Here is a 21,093-nt window from a genome sequence, read left to right as displayed (position 1 = left end):
CACCCATAGGTGGATATCCTTGATAATAATGTTTTACGCTCTTACACATGTCTCAACCTGTGACATTCATTAAGAAAACAGGGTATGAATTTTCATTATTGCTATCACTCCGTTAAGGAATAACACAATACATGTATAATTAATGTAAGGTTCAGGCATTATCATATCATATTTACTTGATTTTGACTATATATCATAAAATGTTATAATGTTTTCATGCAGTATGGTCCGTCAGTATACTTTTGAATAATTCTTAGTAAAAAAAATAAGCCGAAAACATATATCAAAGGGAAGAATATGTTGAATAATCTAATCATTCAACAACAACATTTATGATATCACCTTATTATATTACGGGGTTACTATCAACCTCGAGAAAGGTAGTTTGTATCATTGATGTACATAATAAATATGACTACTGATGTTGCTTGCTAAAAATTTTCAAACAAAGTTTCTAGTAGGAATGTGATTGGTCAAATGATCTGGTATCGTGGACATAACGGCAGTTATAGTAAAGCCTGAAATGTCGATTTATTGATATGGATAATTCTAATTATGTTATGAAAAATGCTAATTGTTGGCTTATATCGGTCCTCCATTTACTTTAAACAAAATAGGTTTGGTTTCTTGAAGCGTACTTTATAATATTGGTGAATTTTGAACTTCGAATAGTCGATAAAATGTCATTGCATTAAATACACTTGTAGGTTCGTGGTGAATAGCTTATTGAATTCTCCAAATCAGTTAATTTAAAACGAAAGGAGACGTGTTCATTTGTCAAAAATATAATTGTTTCTGGCATATTTTCGATAAAAAATAACAACTAGGGTCATTTAAGGCCTCCCATGTATTCTGTGAGACTTTGGTATATTCGTGTTGTGTCTTCTTGTGATAGAGGAACTGTTTACTTTTTTACTGCCATTTCACTGAAGCGTGACGCCCAAAAACACCATACAAGCACACGCCACCCGGTATCAGTCGTCCCACTCCCTTTATGCTGAGTGGTACGCATTAGTAGAAGCTACGACTTTCATAGACTATGGTGTGTCCCGGCCAAGAGACAGAACCCATACCCTTCCTTACAAGGACAAACGCTAAAGTGGCGGTGTCAAGGGAGACTTTAACGATAACGTGTTTATCATTAGATGCACAGACAACAAAGAATTTCAATTTTGGATTTATGGTCACAGCTTTAATGAATATATACATATGACTGCACAGTCTGTCAATAGACCATAATGGCAATCAAAATTGCAACACAAATTAATTGATAGATTCTGGGAAACAGTAATCCACCAATTAAGATAGCCGCCGGTCCATCAATAGACCATAATGGCAAGCCATCAATCAAATAAATTGATTGATTCTGGGAAACCATCCTCAATCAATTAAACAATAAATTCAATCAATATAAATCATTAATATGTACTGCGAAATCTGCAACACCAGAAACCGTACGGAAAATTCTGTCTATAACACAAAGTCCAATGAGTTGTGGAATAGTTTTTTGATAAAAACAGTAGAACCATGGGCAATGTCCAGGAGCCGTGACGATCCTGCCTTCTATTACCATGGCTGAAACACACACAAAAAAAAAAAAAAAAAAAAAAAAAAACAAACAAAACAAACAAACACAGCAGAAACAAAAACCAACAATGGGAGGGATTTCAGGGAGGGTGAAGAAATTGAGTGTTCAAACCAATTATTTTTTAACATAAACTTCAAAGCTGTCGTTGTACCAAGTTGTATTCATTTAAAAAGGGGGAATAACTCGTCAGCAGTTCTGATATAACTTTTTTACGTATCACGTTACCAAATCAACAGGTGCCCTCCGATAACCGCACTATATGGTTTATTGCCATAAGTGCTATTATTTTAAGGAGAGAAAAGATCAGACCGTGAATTTAGTCGCTTTTCACGATCACGCAACATTGCAATAGGAGAGGAGATACAATTCTAACACCCTTATATACGTGCAGAGCCATAATATTGTTTGTCCTTTCTGACAATACTAAAAATCCTTTCTTGGTACTACTACATGTCTGATCTAGAATCATGCCTTTAATTGTGTTTAAATAATGCAGTTGTGGCGGATTAATATCTTAGAGATTAGTTTTAGTCGGCCAATGACTGTGTCGCTTTTAATTTTTTTTCGTGAGAACTGTTCTTCGTGTGTGGCGTCCAAAACAATCGACTTTGAATTCTTTCAGAATATGGAAAGTAACCGCAAACGTCAAACCAATGAGAATGCATATTCCACAATGGAAAAAAATCTATGGTACACTTATCGTTTATGATTACACACTCCAGTGTGTAAACACTTACGATACTTCTCATTAGTCAACTCCTACATCACTTGATTCCAATTGGCTGTCAATTTTGGACTACCATTTATGGCGCGTTTCCTTTTAAATAGCATTGCAATTACTGTAGAATTGTTAGTTCAATATGTTGCTTTTTCAAAGTATTGATTAAAACAACATTATTTAGGCACTACAGTGGACCATCGAAAATCCGGAAATCTCATGATCACAATCCGGACGGAAATGTCGGGGAACGGATTACCGTAACGTTATTTATACTTACGAGTCCGGAAAATGGGATTCTGAATTCAGAATTCCATTTTGAGCGGAATGTTGTTTTCTTTAATAAATTCCCGCAATAATCCGAAAGAATTTCTGTCGCTATGTGATGATAAAATTCAAGGCCAGCTTCAGTCATGTGTACAATAAACACTATGACTTGACACTGTACTCTGTTGTCATAGCGATGGCTGCCAGATCATAGCCACTGGCGTTTACATTTTTGTACCTGTACACCTAGACATAGGTATACGTACGTGCAGTCATGTAACGGTATATGGGTTTTCTATAGGAGATCAAATTACAGATACGCAAAGCATTTTAAACATACAGATTGAGCCATCATCCTGGTTATCGCTCTGAGCTTTGGATCGATTACGTAAGATATTACTCACAAAATAAATAAGTATTTTAATTGATATAAAACTGTTCGAATTTATCGTCTATGGTGTATGATGTAAAAGCTACGGCATGTGCCATGCACACGTGTACAAAATGTGCACGGAATTCGTTGAAAGTCAGAAAGTAAAAAAGTTTTGTGGGAATCGTCACTATAATTTATAACACATACCGTATACAAACATTAATGTAGACGAGAAAAAAATCATTACCATGGTTACAAAAGCTCGAGTCTTTTTAAAAGGGACTCAGGCGTAAACGATATTGATGAACATGATAAAAAAGTAATTTGTTTTGTAACATATAAAAGCAATTGGACATAAATTATCAATATATCAGATTTATTCAACCGAGAAAATATACACCAACCAGCTATAAGATCTTTGAAATGCTAATTTCAATCTTACAACACGTACTCGATCACATGCTCTGGAATACGGTGACCTACATGACATTGTGTAGACATTTTATTTTGTGTTTGCCTTATGAACATGGATAACGTCTTGGAAACAGTTCGTTCCTTAACGTGGACAAGGTTATTTCGTTTTCAAAGGTATTATATTTATTGCATTCATTTTTACGCTCTGATATATCTTAATGATTAAGCTTCTCAAGTTATATTCCAGTTTATATAAAAAAAATAATCAGGCTAAAACAGCACTTATGAAAGGAGTCGTGTTCAGTTTGATAATAAAAAATCAATTGAAACTGTACATATTTCTCTCTAAACGTTGCATATCGACAGTACTACTTTTTGCCCCTCTAAAATTTGAAATTGCCTAAAAAGGACATTGTATCGTGTTCATTTCCTTTAAAGTGACCTACAGAAACATGCTGAAATGGGATCATTCACTAAAAACTATTGTGTTATCGGTTCAATGTTATATAAAATTGGTTTTAAAACAGCACAATTAAGATCATCAAGATGACTACTAACAGTAAAAAATTAAATATTGATCTTATTTAGGTAACAATCAAGTTAGGTATAAAATACGTATATTCTGCTGCAGCATCAAAAATACCTAATACATGTATTTAATATGATAAAACTATCGAGAGCCAGCGAAAGAAATGTTTGTTTGTTTGATTGATTACATAACGTCTTCTTAACAGCCATGGTCATGTAAGGACGGCCTTCCGTGTATGCAGTGTGTAGTTTACATGTGTATGAAGTGCGTGGTGTGTGTTTTGGGAGGTTGCGGTATGTTAGTGTGGGTGTTTATAGTGCTATATCACTGAAACATGCCACCGAAGACATCAAGCAACATACCCACCCGGTCACATTATACTGACAACGGGCTAACCAGTCGTCCCACACCTTTTATGCTGAGCGCTAAGCAGGGGCAGAAACTACCACGTTTACAGACTATGGTGTGTATCGGCATTAAACAACTACTTGTAGGATATCATCTTCGATCTTACGGGGGTTACTTAAAATCACTTTTGATATTTTCATTCTTATGGAAAGTACCATAGTTATTTTCACCATTAACCTTATACAGTTTTGAATTTAACTCTGAAAATTATAATTGATATCAATACATTCAGAGGATGACCTTTGGAAACGTCGAAAGTGATGAAAGTAACCTTAATGATATAGCAAATATCGTTTTCTTATTTAATTAATCCCCGCTAAAAAAATTCTGAAGGATTCGAATCTTAATTAAGGTACAACAAGTGTTGAAGGATTAAAATAATAAATAACAAGTACAATAACTTTAAATAAGGAAGTTAAATAATATCAATTATGCTTGTTGGTCAGAAATGCAGAGATTAAAACCTGCACGGTTGGGAGACATATGGGGACTCAAGAGAAAACTCGCACGGGAGAAAGATTTGACCCCATACCGAATCAATGCCGAAAGGGAAGTATAACACCAAAATACTGGAGGACAATGATGTAAGTATGCCACTTACCTCCGGAAATAACATTTCATTGATGAAATCTGCGGAAAAAAACAAAGTTGGTTCAAAATGCTTAGAGATGCAGAACATGCATAAAACATCGAGATACTGAATTATATTTACATTTTGCCACAGACACTGCCATTGCTCTAATGATAATTATGATGTGAATAATAAGTGGATAAATGCAGTCTAGACCTGGTGTAGGAATACCTATATTCGTGAATAGAAGTCTTGTTTACTGACACTCTCTAAGTTCGTGTGCGAAAATATGATGTACAATAGTTAAATGAACCAGTTTAGCAATGCAATTAAAAATAAAAATAAAATAAACGCCTTAATCATTAATATGGAACTCACAAATTATTGAAAAAATAGTTTTATGGTTTTTGCTGTGATTTTCAAATTATTTAGACTACAGACTACTTACGGCATTTATTAAGGTATATGACAACCGAATGATCCTTCCTATTCTTAAGTGACTTTGACTATTAAAATGATGACAATACAGTGTAAATTTGAAAGTTCAAAGTCCCCTTTGATTCCAAATATACACACCATTCATAAATGTGTACATCAATATTCAATTTTCATACTCTGGAACAAAATAACTCATTACCAATATATGTATTAAAATGACTGTTGTAAGTTTTCTTAAAAAGCTTTTCTACGTGACAGAGTTGGCTTTATTATACCTGACCTTTTCGTTTTAGAAAGTGCCTAATTTTTTAATAAGAGTAAAACAGCTAACGGTTACATAATTGATTGTAATTAATTGAAAAGTAAATGTCGTAACTAATGACAGCAGCGAAATTCAAATTGTTTTGTTTGTGCACCACAGATTAATGACACAGGGCGGCGCCAGAAGAAGACGAATGCTAAGAAACGCTGTCTTAATATTGTGTATAATAATATTTTTGCTCTACGGATGGCCCGTATTCTTCAAACCGTTAACTCGACAAGAATTGTCTCGATTTACACAGCAACCCAAAGAGAGAATTCCAAAACAGGTTTTCATTTATCCACATGTTAAGTGCATGGAGTCTTTAACAAAACAAAGTGTTATTGTGGTACTAAGTCAGGCCTCCAATGTGGAACGAAGGAATGCTATACGTCAGACCTGGGGACAGGAAGAGATGCAGAGAAAATACAACTTCAGTCTATACTTCATCGTTGGTGTCGAAAAAAATGTGGACACTAAAAAGCTTCATGACGAAAACGTGGATATAATACAAGTTGACGTTAAAGAACACTACTATGGAATAACAGCAAAAGTAATTGAAGCATTTAATTGGGTAACACATCATTGTTTTGAATCAAGTTACTTCTTTAAAGTGGATGACGATGTTTATTTCGATCTAAGGTTTTTCAAGGAAATTGGAAGGTATGATGAACATTTAAAATTCAAAAATATTCTAGGATTTTGTTATTTATCTGGAACACGACCTTTCCGACTGATATCAAAGTTTCGTGTATCTTATGAAGATTATCCATTTAGAATGTATCCGCCATATTGTGGGGGCCCAGGATACCTGATGACAATAGATACCGCAAGGAAAATCTACCAAGAAATGCGATATTCTAAACAATATTTGCTTGAGGATGTGTATGTTGGCATGCTTGCCTACAAGCAAGGATTTTCCGTGAAACACATTGACAATTTTGTTTACGCTATGAACATGGGTTTGCATGACATATTTATAGAGTGTGCTAGAATCACACACAATCTTACCCCTGAACTTATCATTAAGTTATGGAATGATCAAAATAGAAAAGGCTTTAATGTAAATGAATGTCTGTCGCTCCCTAGCTTTCTTAATAAGTTGTTCTTTTGGACTTGGTGAGGAGATCTGGACCCTATATGATTTCTCAATATTTGGCACAGACAACGAAGAACACTCTAAATCAGATCGTCCTTCGGTCTCTCAGCTATGGTTCTACCTTATGAAATTAATGTGAATATCGTGGGCACAACAAATCTTCTTTCAAATGATGGAAGAATGTTGCATAATACGTAGTTTACAAATCATAGTTTTATTGGTTTTGAGCTTTTCAGTACAACATTAAATCAAGATTACATTTGCATTCAATGTTTCGACCATAAATGTACACCCATTTTTACAATTACTCTAATTAGTTATATTCATAACCAAATTACTCTATTCCAATAATATGTTCTGATGTTCAAGTAAAATGTATTTTACACGAGTCAATACAGGGAATCAGCTGCTATTAATTGTTAGACATTAAAGCCTGTATTCAATTATCGTATCGGTAGTTTCCATATTTTTTTTTGTAATAAGTTTGTAATTGATGATCATTTTGGCCTATTAAAATCAAACAAATAATATATTCATTATCTTTTCGAAAAATGAAAAGTTTGTGCATAGATGTGCTCTATGATAACTGGTTGAAAAACTGTAAGAAAAAGTAGCCAATATTTACAAAATTCTATATTTGAATAGTCTAGTAATATGGCTGATGGATATCATGATAATAATATTAACTGCAACAAAAAAGTATAACGACGCCAAAGTAATCTCACAGATATGTAAAGTTACAACATTTTAACAGAAACTGTTTCTGTTTATGACATATTTGAGAATCAACAGGGCAAAGAGTTTTCAATACCGACAGAAAACAAATCAAAATATGCTCAGTGTTCCATAACAACTTTAATAAAACACCTTCAGCCTGTCCTTAAAAAGACATTATCAGTTAAACCCTGTAATGACGTGGTACGACTACATCATGTTTCGGCTCAATCGTGTTCTATATGATCATATCTGCTATTGACAGACCGTTCTACAGTATTCTAATGATCTTAATACATTTATCAACCTTCAGAGTAAATTCATTTTAAAGTTTATAATCACGCTTTCATGACAGCACATAAAATAAACATTTTCGTCGGTCATTACTATACTTTATTGAATAAAATACTAAAAGAAACCATTAATGTTTAAAAATAACTTAAAGGGATATGTCACCTTGGTTACTTGTTTAGAACTGTCATCTATATTATAATAGTATTAGCATTTTTTTTATCTCTAGCCCAGTCTTTCTCTTTTATCTATGTTCCCTCCCTTTCTCTCTCAATCTATTGTTTACTACGTTATTTCTCTTTTTCCTATTCTTGTTTCTTCTAATGTGTATGTATGTGTGTAAAGATGAGTATGTAAGTGAGGACTTCTGAATATTCTTGTATGTGAAAAAATTCAGAATATATGTATGTATGATTACATGTATGTGTGAGAATGTGCGTGTGTGGTGTAAGTGGTATGAATGCTGTGTGATGCCTTTGGTTATACCAACAGCTTTATTATGATGATAGCGAATAAGGATGATGGTGATGAATGATAATGATGATGAGATGATAATAAAGATGATGAGAATGATGATGAGCAATTAAAGCATGAATGATGGTGGCCATGATGATGACGATGAAATAATTTGATTGGTGAAAGTAATGATAAAATGGCTATGACTGATGAGTTTTTACTTTTGAGTGTGCTGGTGAGGATTTATCTATTATGATTGATGAGGATAAACTTTAAAGCATGAATGAAAAGCGTGGTGAGAATGATAATGATAATCAATTTAACTGTTTTTGTCTGTATATGTTGCTACTGTTGGAAAAAATAAAACAATTACAAAAAAATAGTATTAGCATACTTATGATTGTTCCGGTGTATTATTTCACTTTTTTATTTACTTGGTTGATTAATTTAAGGGACAATTCATTCTACGAGAACATTAAAATTTGTAAATATATCGGAAAACCCCAGCTTTAATGGAAATAAGATCAGTCGGTTTTACTGTGATATGTCAGAAAATCCCATGGTGGTGAAATGCGTGTGAATCTCTGTCCGCCATTACACATTGTGGTCGAATATCTTGTATGCCGAACCCAGTCCCTTGCTCGTAGAGTAATGCTACTTTTGTCTAGAACTGCTCAAATCGCACTGACAGAAGTTTGTTTACCTTATTAGGTGAATTGTCTTGCCTACAAAATCATTATATCACCTCCACAGTGGTTATGTAGTTCATTTGTTTAACGTGCATGACTTTGGCTCGGATGTTGGTACAGCGTACATATTGTACCTGCTTAATCGTATTGATCAACGATTTGTAATTACAACGGTATCAATTAACATACTAAAGAATGACGTGGAATTTGTCAATATTTTATGTTATATGCCATATTTTGCTTCTTGGTTATGTAAAAGAATTAGCCTAAGTGAATTGTCCCTTTAACGTCCTTTAAGCAGCCAGGGTCATGTAAGGACGGCCTCCCGTTTATGTGTAGCGTGTATGTAGTGCGAGGTGTTTGTTTTGGGAGACTGCGGTATATTCAGGCAGTGTCTTCTTGTATAGTGGAACTGTTGCCCTTTTTATAGTGCTATATCACTGAAGCATGCAGTCAAAGACCAGGCAATACACCCGGATACATTATACTGAAAACAGGGGTTTACTAGAAGTCTAAAATTATCAAAGTTTGCATTTCTTATCGTCGTCCGGGAGTCAAAACCTTGTAAATGAAAAATACAGACTTTTCAGGGGAGCAAAAAACTTACTCAGGTTGGTTATGATAACGTAAAAATGTCAATTTCTCGTGAAAATACCAACAATTATAAGGCGTTTACATATCAATATTGTTCCTAATTACTGTTATTATGTGATTAATTAGAACAGCACTTACAAGGTTTTGACACTGACCTTTTTGCAATATGATGCAGATACCAGATTTTTCACGAATAAAAAAAACATAGCTAACATCAAATTCTGTTTATTTAACAGATAAAACAAAAACCATAACTAAAAAAAGTAATAACACAAACAATAACTGAAAGAAATAAACTGATCAATGGCAATATCAACACTTGCAAAGAAACTTTAAACTGTCCCATCTATTCCAAAACACTGTGTTGTCTAACTTGTCTTTAATCATGATTCAGACCATTGTAGAATCCATGAAAGTCTCTTGGAATCACTGCCTTCAACTCCATCAAATGTTTGAATTTGGCTGGCTTAATTTTGATGGAATCTGTGTATAGACCAGTAGCATCGCGATTGCCAATAAGATTATCCGACACTTTTGCTCTCCTTGGGAAGTCCTGAAACTCTCTTTCACTATAGCTGTTTTTGAATTGTATTTTGCCATCTGGACAATATTTCAAGATACTCAGATCTGTCACACATCTGTCCCCAACTTTTGTGCCAGGACGAATGGAGTTATAATGCTTTAATCCAGAAAAGTCCTTGAAGAATGTGTGATCGACGTATTTCACGTCGAATTGCTGCTGGAGTCTAGCATGTACATAAATCGGCCGATTTTGCATTCCCCTTTCTATGGAGCTGTGGACGCAGTCGCATTCCATTTGTGTATGGCCCTTTTCAAGTATTTTTTGGTAAAAGGGTACACCTTTCTGAACAGCTATTCTGAGGAGAGTGTTAGATAATGTAACGTTTCTGTTTTGATACGTACAGCCATCACTATAAATGATGAGTTTTGTTGAGTTTCCAATCTTACGATTGATGTAATCATAAATGCACGATGCGAAATTGTTAGCAGTGTGTTCTCCTTCCCCCTCATGCCAGAAATAACAGCAGATTGGGTGCCAAAAGAACAGCCTGCAAATCAACAACTACCACTTTACCATCGCCACTTATCGCAGCTTCTTTATCCCTTTCTTTCTCTTTCCTTGCTTCAATCTTCCGCTGAATGTGTTCCGCGTAAACAATTTCATTTATATTCTTGGTGTCGTGTCCACAGCAAATGTTACATTGATCCTTTTTAGGATGAAAAATTGACACATTCATTTCATCTAAAATCCAGAACAAAATACAGATCAATGTGGTAGGCGTAATATTCAGTTACACATAATTTTAACAAGGTCAATCTTGTTTCGGCCAAGAAGAAATAACCTCAGCAAATGATTGAGAACAAATGATCGTTTAATGAACAACAGTTATAAAATGTGCTTATATTAGCTATACGATACGGATTGATGCAAAACTTCCAGGTATTGTAACAGCAAACCTCGCCTGTTAAAGCCGATTTTGGCCTATGATCTCATCATGCGATTACTGCTTTGCCAAGGGGTTTCTTGAAATTTTTGAAGTCCTGTGTTTTACCCTTGAAAGCATTCTCAATGTCGATAACAACATATGTGCAATTCTTAAAATCAGACATATTCTTTACCTTAATTGATTGTTCATACCCATCACAACATTTAATCAACACTAAATTAAAGTTGAAATCAATGTCAGTTGTAAAGGATGATAATCTTGTACCACACTAGGCGGTCGTATTCAACTCTCAGGGTATGGAATAAACGAGACAGCTGTTAAAACTTTGTTTATACCACACGTCTGTACGCATTCTGATTTGCTGATACGGTGAACTTTGACCGAATTATTTATTTCTCTGTGTCATGTCATCATTTTTCGACGTCATCAATAATCGAGTGACGTCATGCTATGTTGTGATCGCGGCTTGCATTGACGTCAAGACTGCTGTTGGAAAGCATATTCCGTCTTTGCATATTACAGAATTAGCTCCCTTGCGGGTAGGTATTGATTGTTACGTCATTATTCTGTGAGCGTAAATCACGTTGTTTTCTCCAAAAAGTATGACGTTACGCTCGCAAACACATGACGTCACAATCGATACCTACCTGCAAGGGCAGATAACTCTGTAATATGCAAATACAGAATAGTATGTGGCAAGAAGTAAACAGCACGGTTCTGCCTTTACTAATTCGTCAAATGAATAGTATTTCATCCTAATGTTGTTTCTAATTAGAATAATTTTATATGAATGGCTTCTTTATCAAAATATAATCTTTGAATATTGATTAGTGCCTTTTTGCTGATGAAAATATCGCTACATCTTAATTGCATCCCTCGGCAAACACACGTTACCTTAGCTTCTTCGGATTTCTATCGGCTAAATGCGGCTATAATTGTTGTAGAAACAGGTCACACGGCTTGTGGTTGTTGGATATGGAATTTATTTCACACTCGTAAGTTATTATTTAAAAGTGACAAAAGACACACGCTAAAGCTCGTGTCTTTTGTAGCTTAAAAGATAACTCACTCGTGTGAAATTAATTCCAAATTCAACAACCACTTGTTGTGTAACCTCTATTTTCAACACTAGCACCAAACCCTTAGCCTGGTGATTTTTACCAATGATCCTCTTCACATTTTCAAATTTAAGTAACATCATCTTAAACTGATTTATCTCAACACTTATGATGCAACATTAATGTAGAATTCATATATGTTCTTTGACATTTCACGCTGCCAAATTTACCATCAGTTGTGTGCGTAAACCCTGCATTGTAGTCTTAATGCGATAGAAGAACTATTATTAGTATGTTTTTTATCATAATTACATCCATTTGTAGGTTCGTGTTGAATAGTTTATGGAATATTCCAAATCAGTTAATTCAAAACGAAAGGGTACGTAAGTAAGTGTTCATTTGTCTAAAATAGAATCGTTTCTCGCATAATTTCAACAAACATTTCGATTTCTATGTGTCTCAATACAAAGAACGATTTGTAGCATTAGATTCATGATATCCCACCTAGCTTTCTTAAGGATCAATTGCTGACATTGTTTGTTTTATTATTAAAATTCCATTAACGACTAGGGTAATTTAAGACCTCCCATGTATTCTGTGAGACTGTGGTATATTCGTGTTATGTCTTCTTGTAATAGAGGAGCTGTTGTCCCCTTTTATACTGCTATTCCACTGAAGCGTGACGCCGAAATAACCCGAAAAGCACACCCAACCCGGTAAGTCGTCCCACTTCCTTTATGCTGAGCGCTACGCAGGAGCGGAAACTACATTTTTTATAGACTGTGGTGTATCCTGGCTAGGAGACAGAACCCACACCCTTCCTCATAGCAAACGCTCAAGAGGTAGTGACAAGACCTTAGCGATAATGAAGGAGTTTATGAAGAGAAAAGATAAGACCGTAAATTAAGTCGCTTTTCAAGATTCTGCAATAGTACTTTGTATAGTTGCGTATTATGATTTTGAAAGGAAAGTTATCTACGGAAGCCGTGAGGGGGACATTCTGAAACCATTCTTCTTCTAGAGGTCAGAATAATAGGCAGCAAGTGGTGTGAGAAACAGCAAGGGTGAGTTTGTTTAAATTCCTTTGTTAAGAGTTTTTGTACGTTCGCAGCATGTTATTTACTCAATTTTGACGTCGTTTTAATGTTCTATGCAACGTTAAGGGGCTACGTAAAAAAAGCAACACATGGCTTTGTTTACATTTTGACACAACATTACGTGTATATTGTTGTTTTTCATAGAATGTTGGAAAAATGTAAACAATACATATATGTTTTCTATTTATATATGATACAATCATTTAAAAAAATAACAATTGTGTAAAAAAACGGGAAAAAATATCCGAAAAATGATGGATGTCACACGTAAACATTACCTCTGTGTCTATGTCCTACGATCGAGTCTTTGGGGTTGACGAACGTGAGACCCTCTGACAGAGCTAGGTCAGTTATAAACATATTCTATTGTCTTTGTTCTTTGAGAATTTAATCATGTGTATTATAAAACATGCACCGCTAGTAGGCCAATCCACGTGTTGACAGTTACGCGTCACCACAAATACATTGTATCAATCGAACACAAGTGAAGTTGTTCCATCTATCGATGGCGATGGATCTAAGCGTATATTAAATAATCACATGGCTCCGAAGGATGTAGTATCGTCAAGTCAGACGACAATCTCAAACAAATTAAGCTACTTGAAAAGCGGTGTTTGACAACTTAGGAAAACTCCAGTGTGTAAGCGTGCGTCAGCTTCGCCTCGCTGCACAATAACGGTCACCGAGTTCACACATGTGGCCGAGTACAAATACTTTATGTTATTACGCAATATATTAACTTTTAGCAAAATTGAATACCTATTTAAAGTTATGATCTGATTAAATAAAATTATCTCTGAAATTTACTTGGTTTGTCATGTTTATTTTACACTAAAATATAGAACTTTTTTGTCGTCGCGGATGAATAATTCTACCTTACGTGAAGAGTCATCATTCGCTGTTCAATTGAGTAAGCTCCTCCCACTTTTGACCGACTTTTATTGAATAATTACGTCACTTTCAAATGACGATTTTATTGCATAAAATATAAATAAAAAATCGTTTGAGAATATATTCTATGGGGCACTAACAGAATATATTCTTAGACGAATTGCTCCATACAAGCATGGTTAACATAAAATCGAAATCCAACCCCTATATGGATATTATAGATGACGAGAAATGGTTACCAGAACATCAGTAGTCTCCCAACATTCATGTTTGCTTTACAATAGACAGACAAAGATGTCAAATAACAGGATCATGGGGTGAAATATCGTTGTTTAAACGGATCAGGTAACAGTTATAGCCCCTGGGATATATAGATGTTACACAATTAGTGGAGTTGTTAGATATCGGGAAATTATTTCACTCGAATTAGTTATGTTTAAAAGTTACAAGAGACTTAAGGTCAGTGTTAACACGGGGTCATTTCGTCCCTAGTCTCATTCGTTACAACAGTAAGCTTAGGCCTATGATGTTCTGTCCATCAGAAATCAACCTCATATGTCGATCAACCATTGAAAAGTTTGAGCTACTAATTTTAGTTCAAAATAAAATTATTATCCCCCGCTGTGATTGAATGTTAAAAACTTTGATTGCAATAGGATTTCGGTTGTAAATGAACATTTTTGTTGAATAAACACATTCATGGCTACAGTAATTTAGCTGTTCAGAAAATTCCAAAATATTGTGCGGGATATAGAGCGTGCGCAGAACAATTCAACAAGTAAATCTAAATGAAAAGGAACGGGATTACCCAGATACCTTCTCTAAATCCTCAAATGATTGAGGCTTGACAGATTTAGTGCAACACCAGATAAACACTGGGAATGCTCAACCTATAAAACAACCCTCAGGCGTGTACCACTCTCCTGTAGACAAGAGGTAGATAAGGAAATATAGGACATGGTTATCAAAGGTGTAATAGAAGAATCTGATAGCTCATGGTGCTTGTTAGAATACGAAACAATTCTCTTTGATTTTGTATAGATTTCAGAAGACTGAATGTTGTTACAATCAAAGATAGTCATCCATTACCAAGAATAGATAGCACTCTCGATGCATTAACCGGGTCAGAGTGGTTTTCAACCATTGATCTCAAAAGTGGTTATTGGCAGGTTAAATTAGATAAAAAAAATAGATCAAAAACAGCTTTCTCTGTAGCAGGGGAGGTTTATGGAAATTGGTTACACTTCCATTTGGATTGTGTAACGCTCCAAGTACATTCGAAAGATAAATGGAGAAAATTTTGAAAAACCTTTCTTTCAAGATATGCATGGTATATTTAGATGATATTGTGTTTTCAAATAATTTTGAAACACATTTACAAAACTTAAGGCATATTGTTGACAGACTAAAAGGGGCAAGTTTGAAAATGAATGCTAAAAAGTGCCAATTATTTCAATTAAAAGCATTCTTCTTAGGTCATGTTGTTAGTGAACAAGAAATAACTACAGATCCTGAGAAAATAGAAGCAGTTAAATCTTGGCCAGTTTCAACAAATGGGAAAAAAGTTTAACAAATTCTAGGCTTATGTTCCTACTACAGGAAATTTGTTAACAATTTTGAAATCATTACAAAATCCCTTTACAAACTTACAGAAGTTCTCCTGGTTAGATGACTGTCAGACAGCATTCGATCTCCTAAAGAGGGCTCTCGCTAGTCCTCTATTCTAAGCTTTTCCATCTCCTGAAGGACAGTTCATTCTGGACACTGATGCCGTCAACTTTGGAATAGGAGCAGTCCTGTCACAAATAAGAAAAGGTCATCAGTTATTATAGTAAAACCTTCAGTAGAACTGAACGGAAATACTGTGTGACAAGAAGAGAGCTTTTGGCCATAGTAAGTTCTATCAAACTGTTCCATCACTATTTATATGGACAGAACTTTAAAGTAAGAACTGACCATGGTGCTCCCACTTGGTTATTGAACTTTAATAATCCAGAACTTAACTAGCCCTGTAGTTTTGTAACAGGTTATCAAGTTAAAAACCGAAACGTTACATTTTTTCTTCTCCGCAGTTGCTGTTACCAAGTTCAATTTAACTGGTTCAATCTGGAGATCTAGCGAAGATCTTTTTTTTTTATATATATATTATTTTAATCAGTAATAGACATATAAATAACAATACATTTCCCATTCGCATAGTTAGGGCTCTCATTCAATTTCCATATTTGTTATATTTTAGTTCAAATTAACCTCATTCTTCTCTCTTACCTAATAACAGATGTATTAAGAATTTGCGCTTGCATACATTTCAATCATTCGTCGCATCCAATCAAAAAGAATATACACAATGAAGTTAATTTGAATTAATTTCCACAACAGTTTATAAATATATCAAGGGAGAGAACTCTTACATAAAATAGTCAGAAGGGAGACTGCCATTCATTCCGTTTCATTCTAATATTCCGGGAAAAACCCCAACACATTTACTCATAAGGAAGACCATATTCACCTAACTTGCACCACTCTCTGCATCTTTTATACAGATATATATTTAACATTAACACATAATAACAATACTTATTGTTACAGTAATACTGCATGGTAATTGGATTGTTTGTGTGAAGATCTTACTTTATGGATGAATGCTTGACTAAGAATACTGATACTGGCTCCAGTATCAATCAGTAAAGGAGTATACTGATGACAAATCTTGTTACATACAAAAAATCCTTGTTCCTTGTCATTGATACTACTGACTGTTATATCATGGGTCCTTCCCAGATTTCCTGCTGACTTTGACCCTCAAACCCAGTATTTAGAAGTTTCCCGAATTTGAGAGACCTAAGTGGTTTATTTGTTCGTGTTTGTTCTCCTCTAAGATCTGATTACTATGGTTCTGTGAAGTCTGATTTTGTTGACCCCAACGATTGCTTGGAAAACTCTGGTTATTGGCCCAGTTGCCTCCCCTGGATTGATTCTGGTTATGACTCCAGTTAATTCGCTCGGATTGGTTCTGATTGTGGCCCCGGCTATTTCCCCTGTGTGTGTTCTGGTTATGATTCCAGTTACCCCTGTGTGAGTTCTGTTTATGATTCCAGTTACTCCTAGACTGATGTCTGCTGTTGTTATTATCATTTTGTTTCATTTGGTGACTATTACCATTCCAGGAATTTCTCTTTTTCTACTGTGATTGGTTTTGGTTACTATCCCTGACCTGATAGTGTTAACAAGTTGCTGTGTGGACTGGTTCAACGTTCCTATAGATTTGTTTAAGATTTGAGTGTCAATGCCGGAGGTTTCTGTGTTAGGTTTTTGTGTTACTGTGTCATTGACCGTTCCATAATTAGATTCTGTGTCTAACACACGAACTAACCTACAACGCTGTCTGTCTGCTTTTTTATTGGCTTCAAGACGGATAGCATGCATTTCAGCCTCATTTATGTCTTTAAGTCTAAGTTCTTTTAACTTTATTCTGGTTTCAAACTCAGGGAAAGAATCTATAAAATGATCAAGTGCTAACACATTTAACAAACTTGAATCAGAAGCTGTTGGATAGGCTCGTCTTGTCAACCTTTTTTATGTCTTGTGCTAGTTCAGCTAGTGACTCATTTTTACTTCTTGTTCCTGTTTGTAATTTTGCTTTGAACATTTCTGCTCTTTACTCATAACCAAACCTTTCATTTAATGCTTAGACCAAAGTTTTGAAGTCATGTTTTTGTGAAGTGTTTAGTTCTGTGAGGATAGTTCCTGCTGAACTTTTTAGACTACTAGCCAGGTAAAGAGCTTTAGACTGATTGGCCATATTATTTATCTGTAATGTTGTTTCAAATTGGGAAAGATAATCTTCGAAATAATCACCTCCATCATAGGTTGGAGCTTTTATTTCAATGGGTTTAGTTTTCTCCCTTGAATGATGGTGAGGAATTCTGGTCTTCATTTGAATGAGAAGGAAACATACATTCTTCATTTGAGAAATTGCTAACTACTCTAGGTTCATTGCCAATTTCAGACACCTTTTATTCCAGGAAATGCTAGATATATAAAATTCCTTTTCAATTCATGTAAATATCTGCGTAAATCATTCTTCAATTCAATTTTGAGATTGAGAAGAGTTTTCTTGTTCTCTTGTCCCAATTTAGCAAATTGTTCACTAATTTCATTTAAAATGTTTTTCTCTGTTATTTCAGATCTGGAAGATGGAATACTTTGTGGGTTACTTGCCTCAGAAGTTGTGCTGTATGAGCTGGAGTGTTCAACTTGATATCCATATGTGACACCAGAATTATCCATCTTGACTAAAGATCGCTTGGATTTTAGTTTCAAATAAAATATACGTTTGATATATGAATATTTTGTTGAATTTATTGAAAGTGTTTGTGCTTGTGGTTTTTCATACAAAAAAATTAATGGATCCCATTTCTGACACCAATTGTAACGTTTCGGTTTTTAACTTTTTAATTATTAAATTATTTCAAACTAGATAGGTAATATCGATACATAAAATGAAGTACGTTACAATAGTGCATAGGTTTCCATTTTTGCCCTCCATGAAATTATCACAAAATCTTTGAGTTTGAGTAAACGGTTATATTGTTGCTTCGTTGGCTACAAAAAAAATGACTCCGTTGATCGTTACAAGATTTGGTCTAAATTTCAAATAAAAAGGTGAAGACTATAAAAGAACCTTACAATGGTCTGTCAGGTGGACAGTGATATTTCAACCCGACTTTAAGATTTGCTTGAGAGCCCGAGGTTTGCCGAGGGCTGGCGGCCAAATATTTTCACGAGGGTTGAGATATCTTATCCACTTGACAACCAATATTTGATTATTTTTCTCCCAAAATGTAAAGAGAAAAAATCAGAACAATTAATGATATCCTCGACAGTAATCTCCACATGTATCGATGATGTAACTGCCGAGAGGGTGCGAACTATCATTTCCCTACCTTGATAAAACTTTATAATAATACTATAATATTAGTCTACGACAATACACTCATGTCGCCTGAGACTACCATGCAATAAAGCCTCTTGACGTATAAGTGTTTTAAAAATTCTATTTTTGGATACAGTCTTAACTATTTGTTTAGAATCTAGGCTGGATTTACTTTAAAGATACAAACAACGCGACTTGAGTCACGCAATTTTCATGTATGGAGAATTAACTTGCAGTCCCGTTTTCTTTCGAGTCGATTTCAAAAAGGCGGAAAATCATAGTAATAAAACTGCAATTTAACGTCGAGGTACGAAAGAAAAATACGCTTTCATACATGGATATGAAGGATAAGGATATTCTACCAGAGGGTCACAAAATGTTGAAAAACCCAAGGGTTGCCGAGGGTTTTATAACATTTTGTGATCCTGAGGGTAGAATGTCGCTATCCTTTTTATTCAAATATGAAAGAGTCTTGTAATCTTTCTCTACTCAGGGATAATCCTGTCAAGCATGGAAGAAGCGTGTTTCCTTAAAATTTCAGATTAAAAAAAAAACTTGAGCTCGATGTACGTAGATGATCTTGTGTTAATGGATCAGTAAAAGATTTGTTTCTTTGATTAAATTAACGTCCTATTAACAGCCAGGGTCATGTAAGGACGGCCTCCCATGTACGTGGTGTGTGTTTTGGATACGGCGATATATTCGTGTTGTGCCTTGCCCTTTTTATAGTAGTATATTACTGAAGTATGCTGCCGACGACACAAAGCACCACACTTCACCCGGTCACATTATAATGACCACGGGCCAACCTGTCGCCCTACTCCCTAGAAGCAGAAACTATTATAGACATTGGTGTGTCTCGGCAAGGAGAAAGTAGAAGTAGAACCTACCTCACAGGGACATGCGTTAAATAGAGGAGTCTTTAAGAAAAACAAAGTTAGTTAGGATGAAGAAAAACATAAATTTAGTCGTCTTTTACGACCATGCAATAAGGACAGCAGATACAGTTCTAGCGCCATACCTGCAGGGCAAATGTTTTTAGAAACATGCTGTATATTCAAAATATTCAAAGTTAACGTGCTAAATCGTACATTGGCTAAGGCTGTATCCACGTTCAAACCACCTTTAATAACGCAATCAAAACACTCTTCGTATATCAATCCGTATGTAATTTACAGATATGCTAATATAGTAAAGTGTACAAACTGATTGGATATACAGTGATATTGTGTAAGTTAAACGAAATTAAGATTCCAAATTTACTGGCCGTTTACGATCGTGCAATAAGGTAGCAGGCAAAATTCTAACTAGAACGAGTATACGTACCCTGCCAACCATACTTACCTTCAGCGAAGGCTTTGCTTGCAAAAGCTCATAAATAGCCTAAATAATTAAACACCTGCTTTAAACATGGAAGAACAACGCGAACATACCACAGTCTCCCAAAACACGCATGCTACACACCACATACAAGGAATGCTGTTATTCCATTACCCTTGCTGTTAATAGGATGTTACAAAATCATACAAACAATGCCTATTTAACACCACCGTGGGCTGTTCTGGCTTATCACTGTAAAATCAATTTAGATCTGGTTTGTTTCCGATATATGTGCAAATTTTTATTTACTCTTGGATTGTTCCTTTAAACATAACATAAGTTTGTATACCAATACTACAGATTTTAAGTATGAAATATTATCCCTGTGACAAACAGACCTTTCATGCTCCTTTGTTTATCGAAAGCACATATGGTCATTTGTTATTTATTGTCTATTACGTCACAGTGACATAATGTCAATAACACATGTTATAAACAAACAGTGATATTGTTTTATCTGTCATTAATCAATTTCTATACACAAAAGATATGTGACAGCCCATTCTTTTTTAACTAAATCTAATATGCGGTTAACCACATCTTCTGAATGAATCGCTAATGTACCTTATCTTTTGTTGTTTCTTACACACCAAAGGTTGGGCAATAATCATTTAGCTCTTAATTTTTTATAACATTTTTTAATTAAGGATGGGAAATGTTTTGAAGAATTTTTCGCATACAAATGTAGAAAAGCAAAAAAAGAGCTATTATTGCATGAATGAATCATGTGAAATTCACATTTTAATCAACGTCGTACACATTTTTAAAATGCATGTCAGCTTATTTGTTAGTTTTATCTAGAAATTGATGGC

The 21,093-nt window shown here is 34.8% G+C and overlaps 1 protein-coding gene and 1 long non-coding RNA gene across 2 annotated transcripts; one reads left to right on the top strand and one right to left on the bottom strand.

The window, feature by feature from the left end:
- Positions 1 to 1,202: 1,202 nt before the first annotated feature.
- Positions 1,203 to 20,440, bottom strand: LOC138314906 (uncharacterized). The gene is made up of 4 exons (XR_011207434.1): positions 20,246 to 20,440; positions 15,616 to 15,761; positions 4,899 to 4,927; positions 1,203 to 1,575 (listed from the first exon to the last, which is right to left on the bottom strand). It is a non-coding gene; the product is annotated as an uncharacterized lncRNA (long non-coding RNA).
- Positions 5,734 to 8,549, top strand: LOC138316926 (UDP-GalNAc:beta-1,3-N-acetylgalactosaminyltransferase 1-like). Its single transcript, XM_069258567.1, has one exon. It carries the CDS (start codon positions 5,762 to 5,764, stop codon positions 6,728 to 6,730), a length of 969 nt encoding a protein of 322 aa, XP_069114668.1. The 5' UTR covers positions 5,734 to 5,761; the 3' UTR covers positions 6,731 to 8,549.
- Positions 20,441 to 21,093: the final 653 nt, after the last annotated feature.

Source organism: Argopecten irradians, chromosome 2 (genome assembly GCF_041381155.1).
Source record: "Argopecten irradians isolate NY chromosome 2, Ai_NY, whole genome shotgun sequence".
NCBI lineage: Eukaryota > Metazoa > Mollusca > Bivalvia > Pectinida > Pectinidae > Argopecten > Argopecten irradians.
This window is presented reverse-complemented; position numbering and strand designations above follow the sequence as displayed.

Excerpts from the sequence above, each read along its gene's own strand:
- LOC138316926 (XM_069258567.1), top strand. The coding sequence starts at position 5,762 with ATGCTAAGAAACGCTGTCTTAATATTGTGTATAATAATATTTTTGCTC.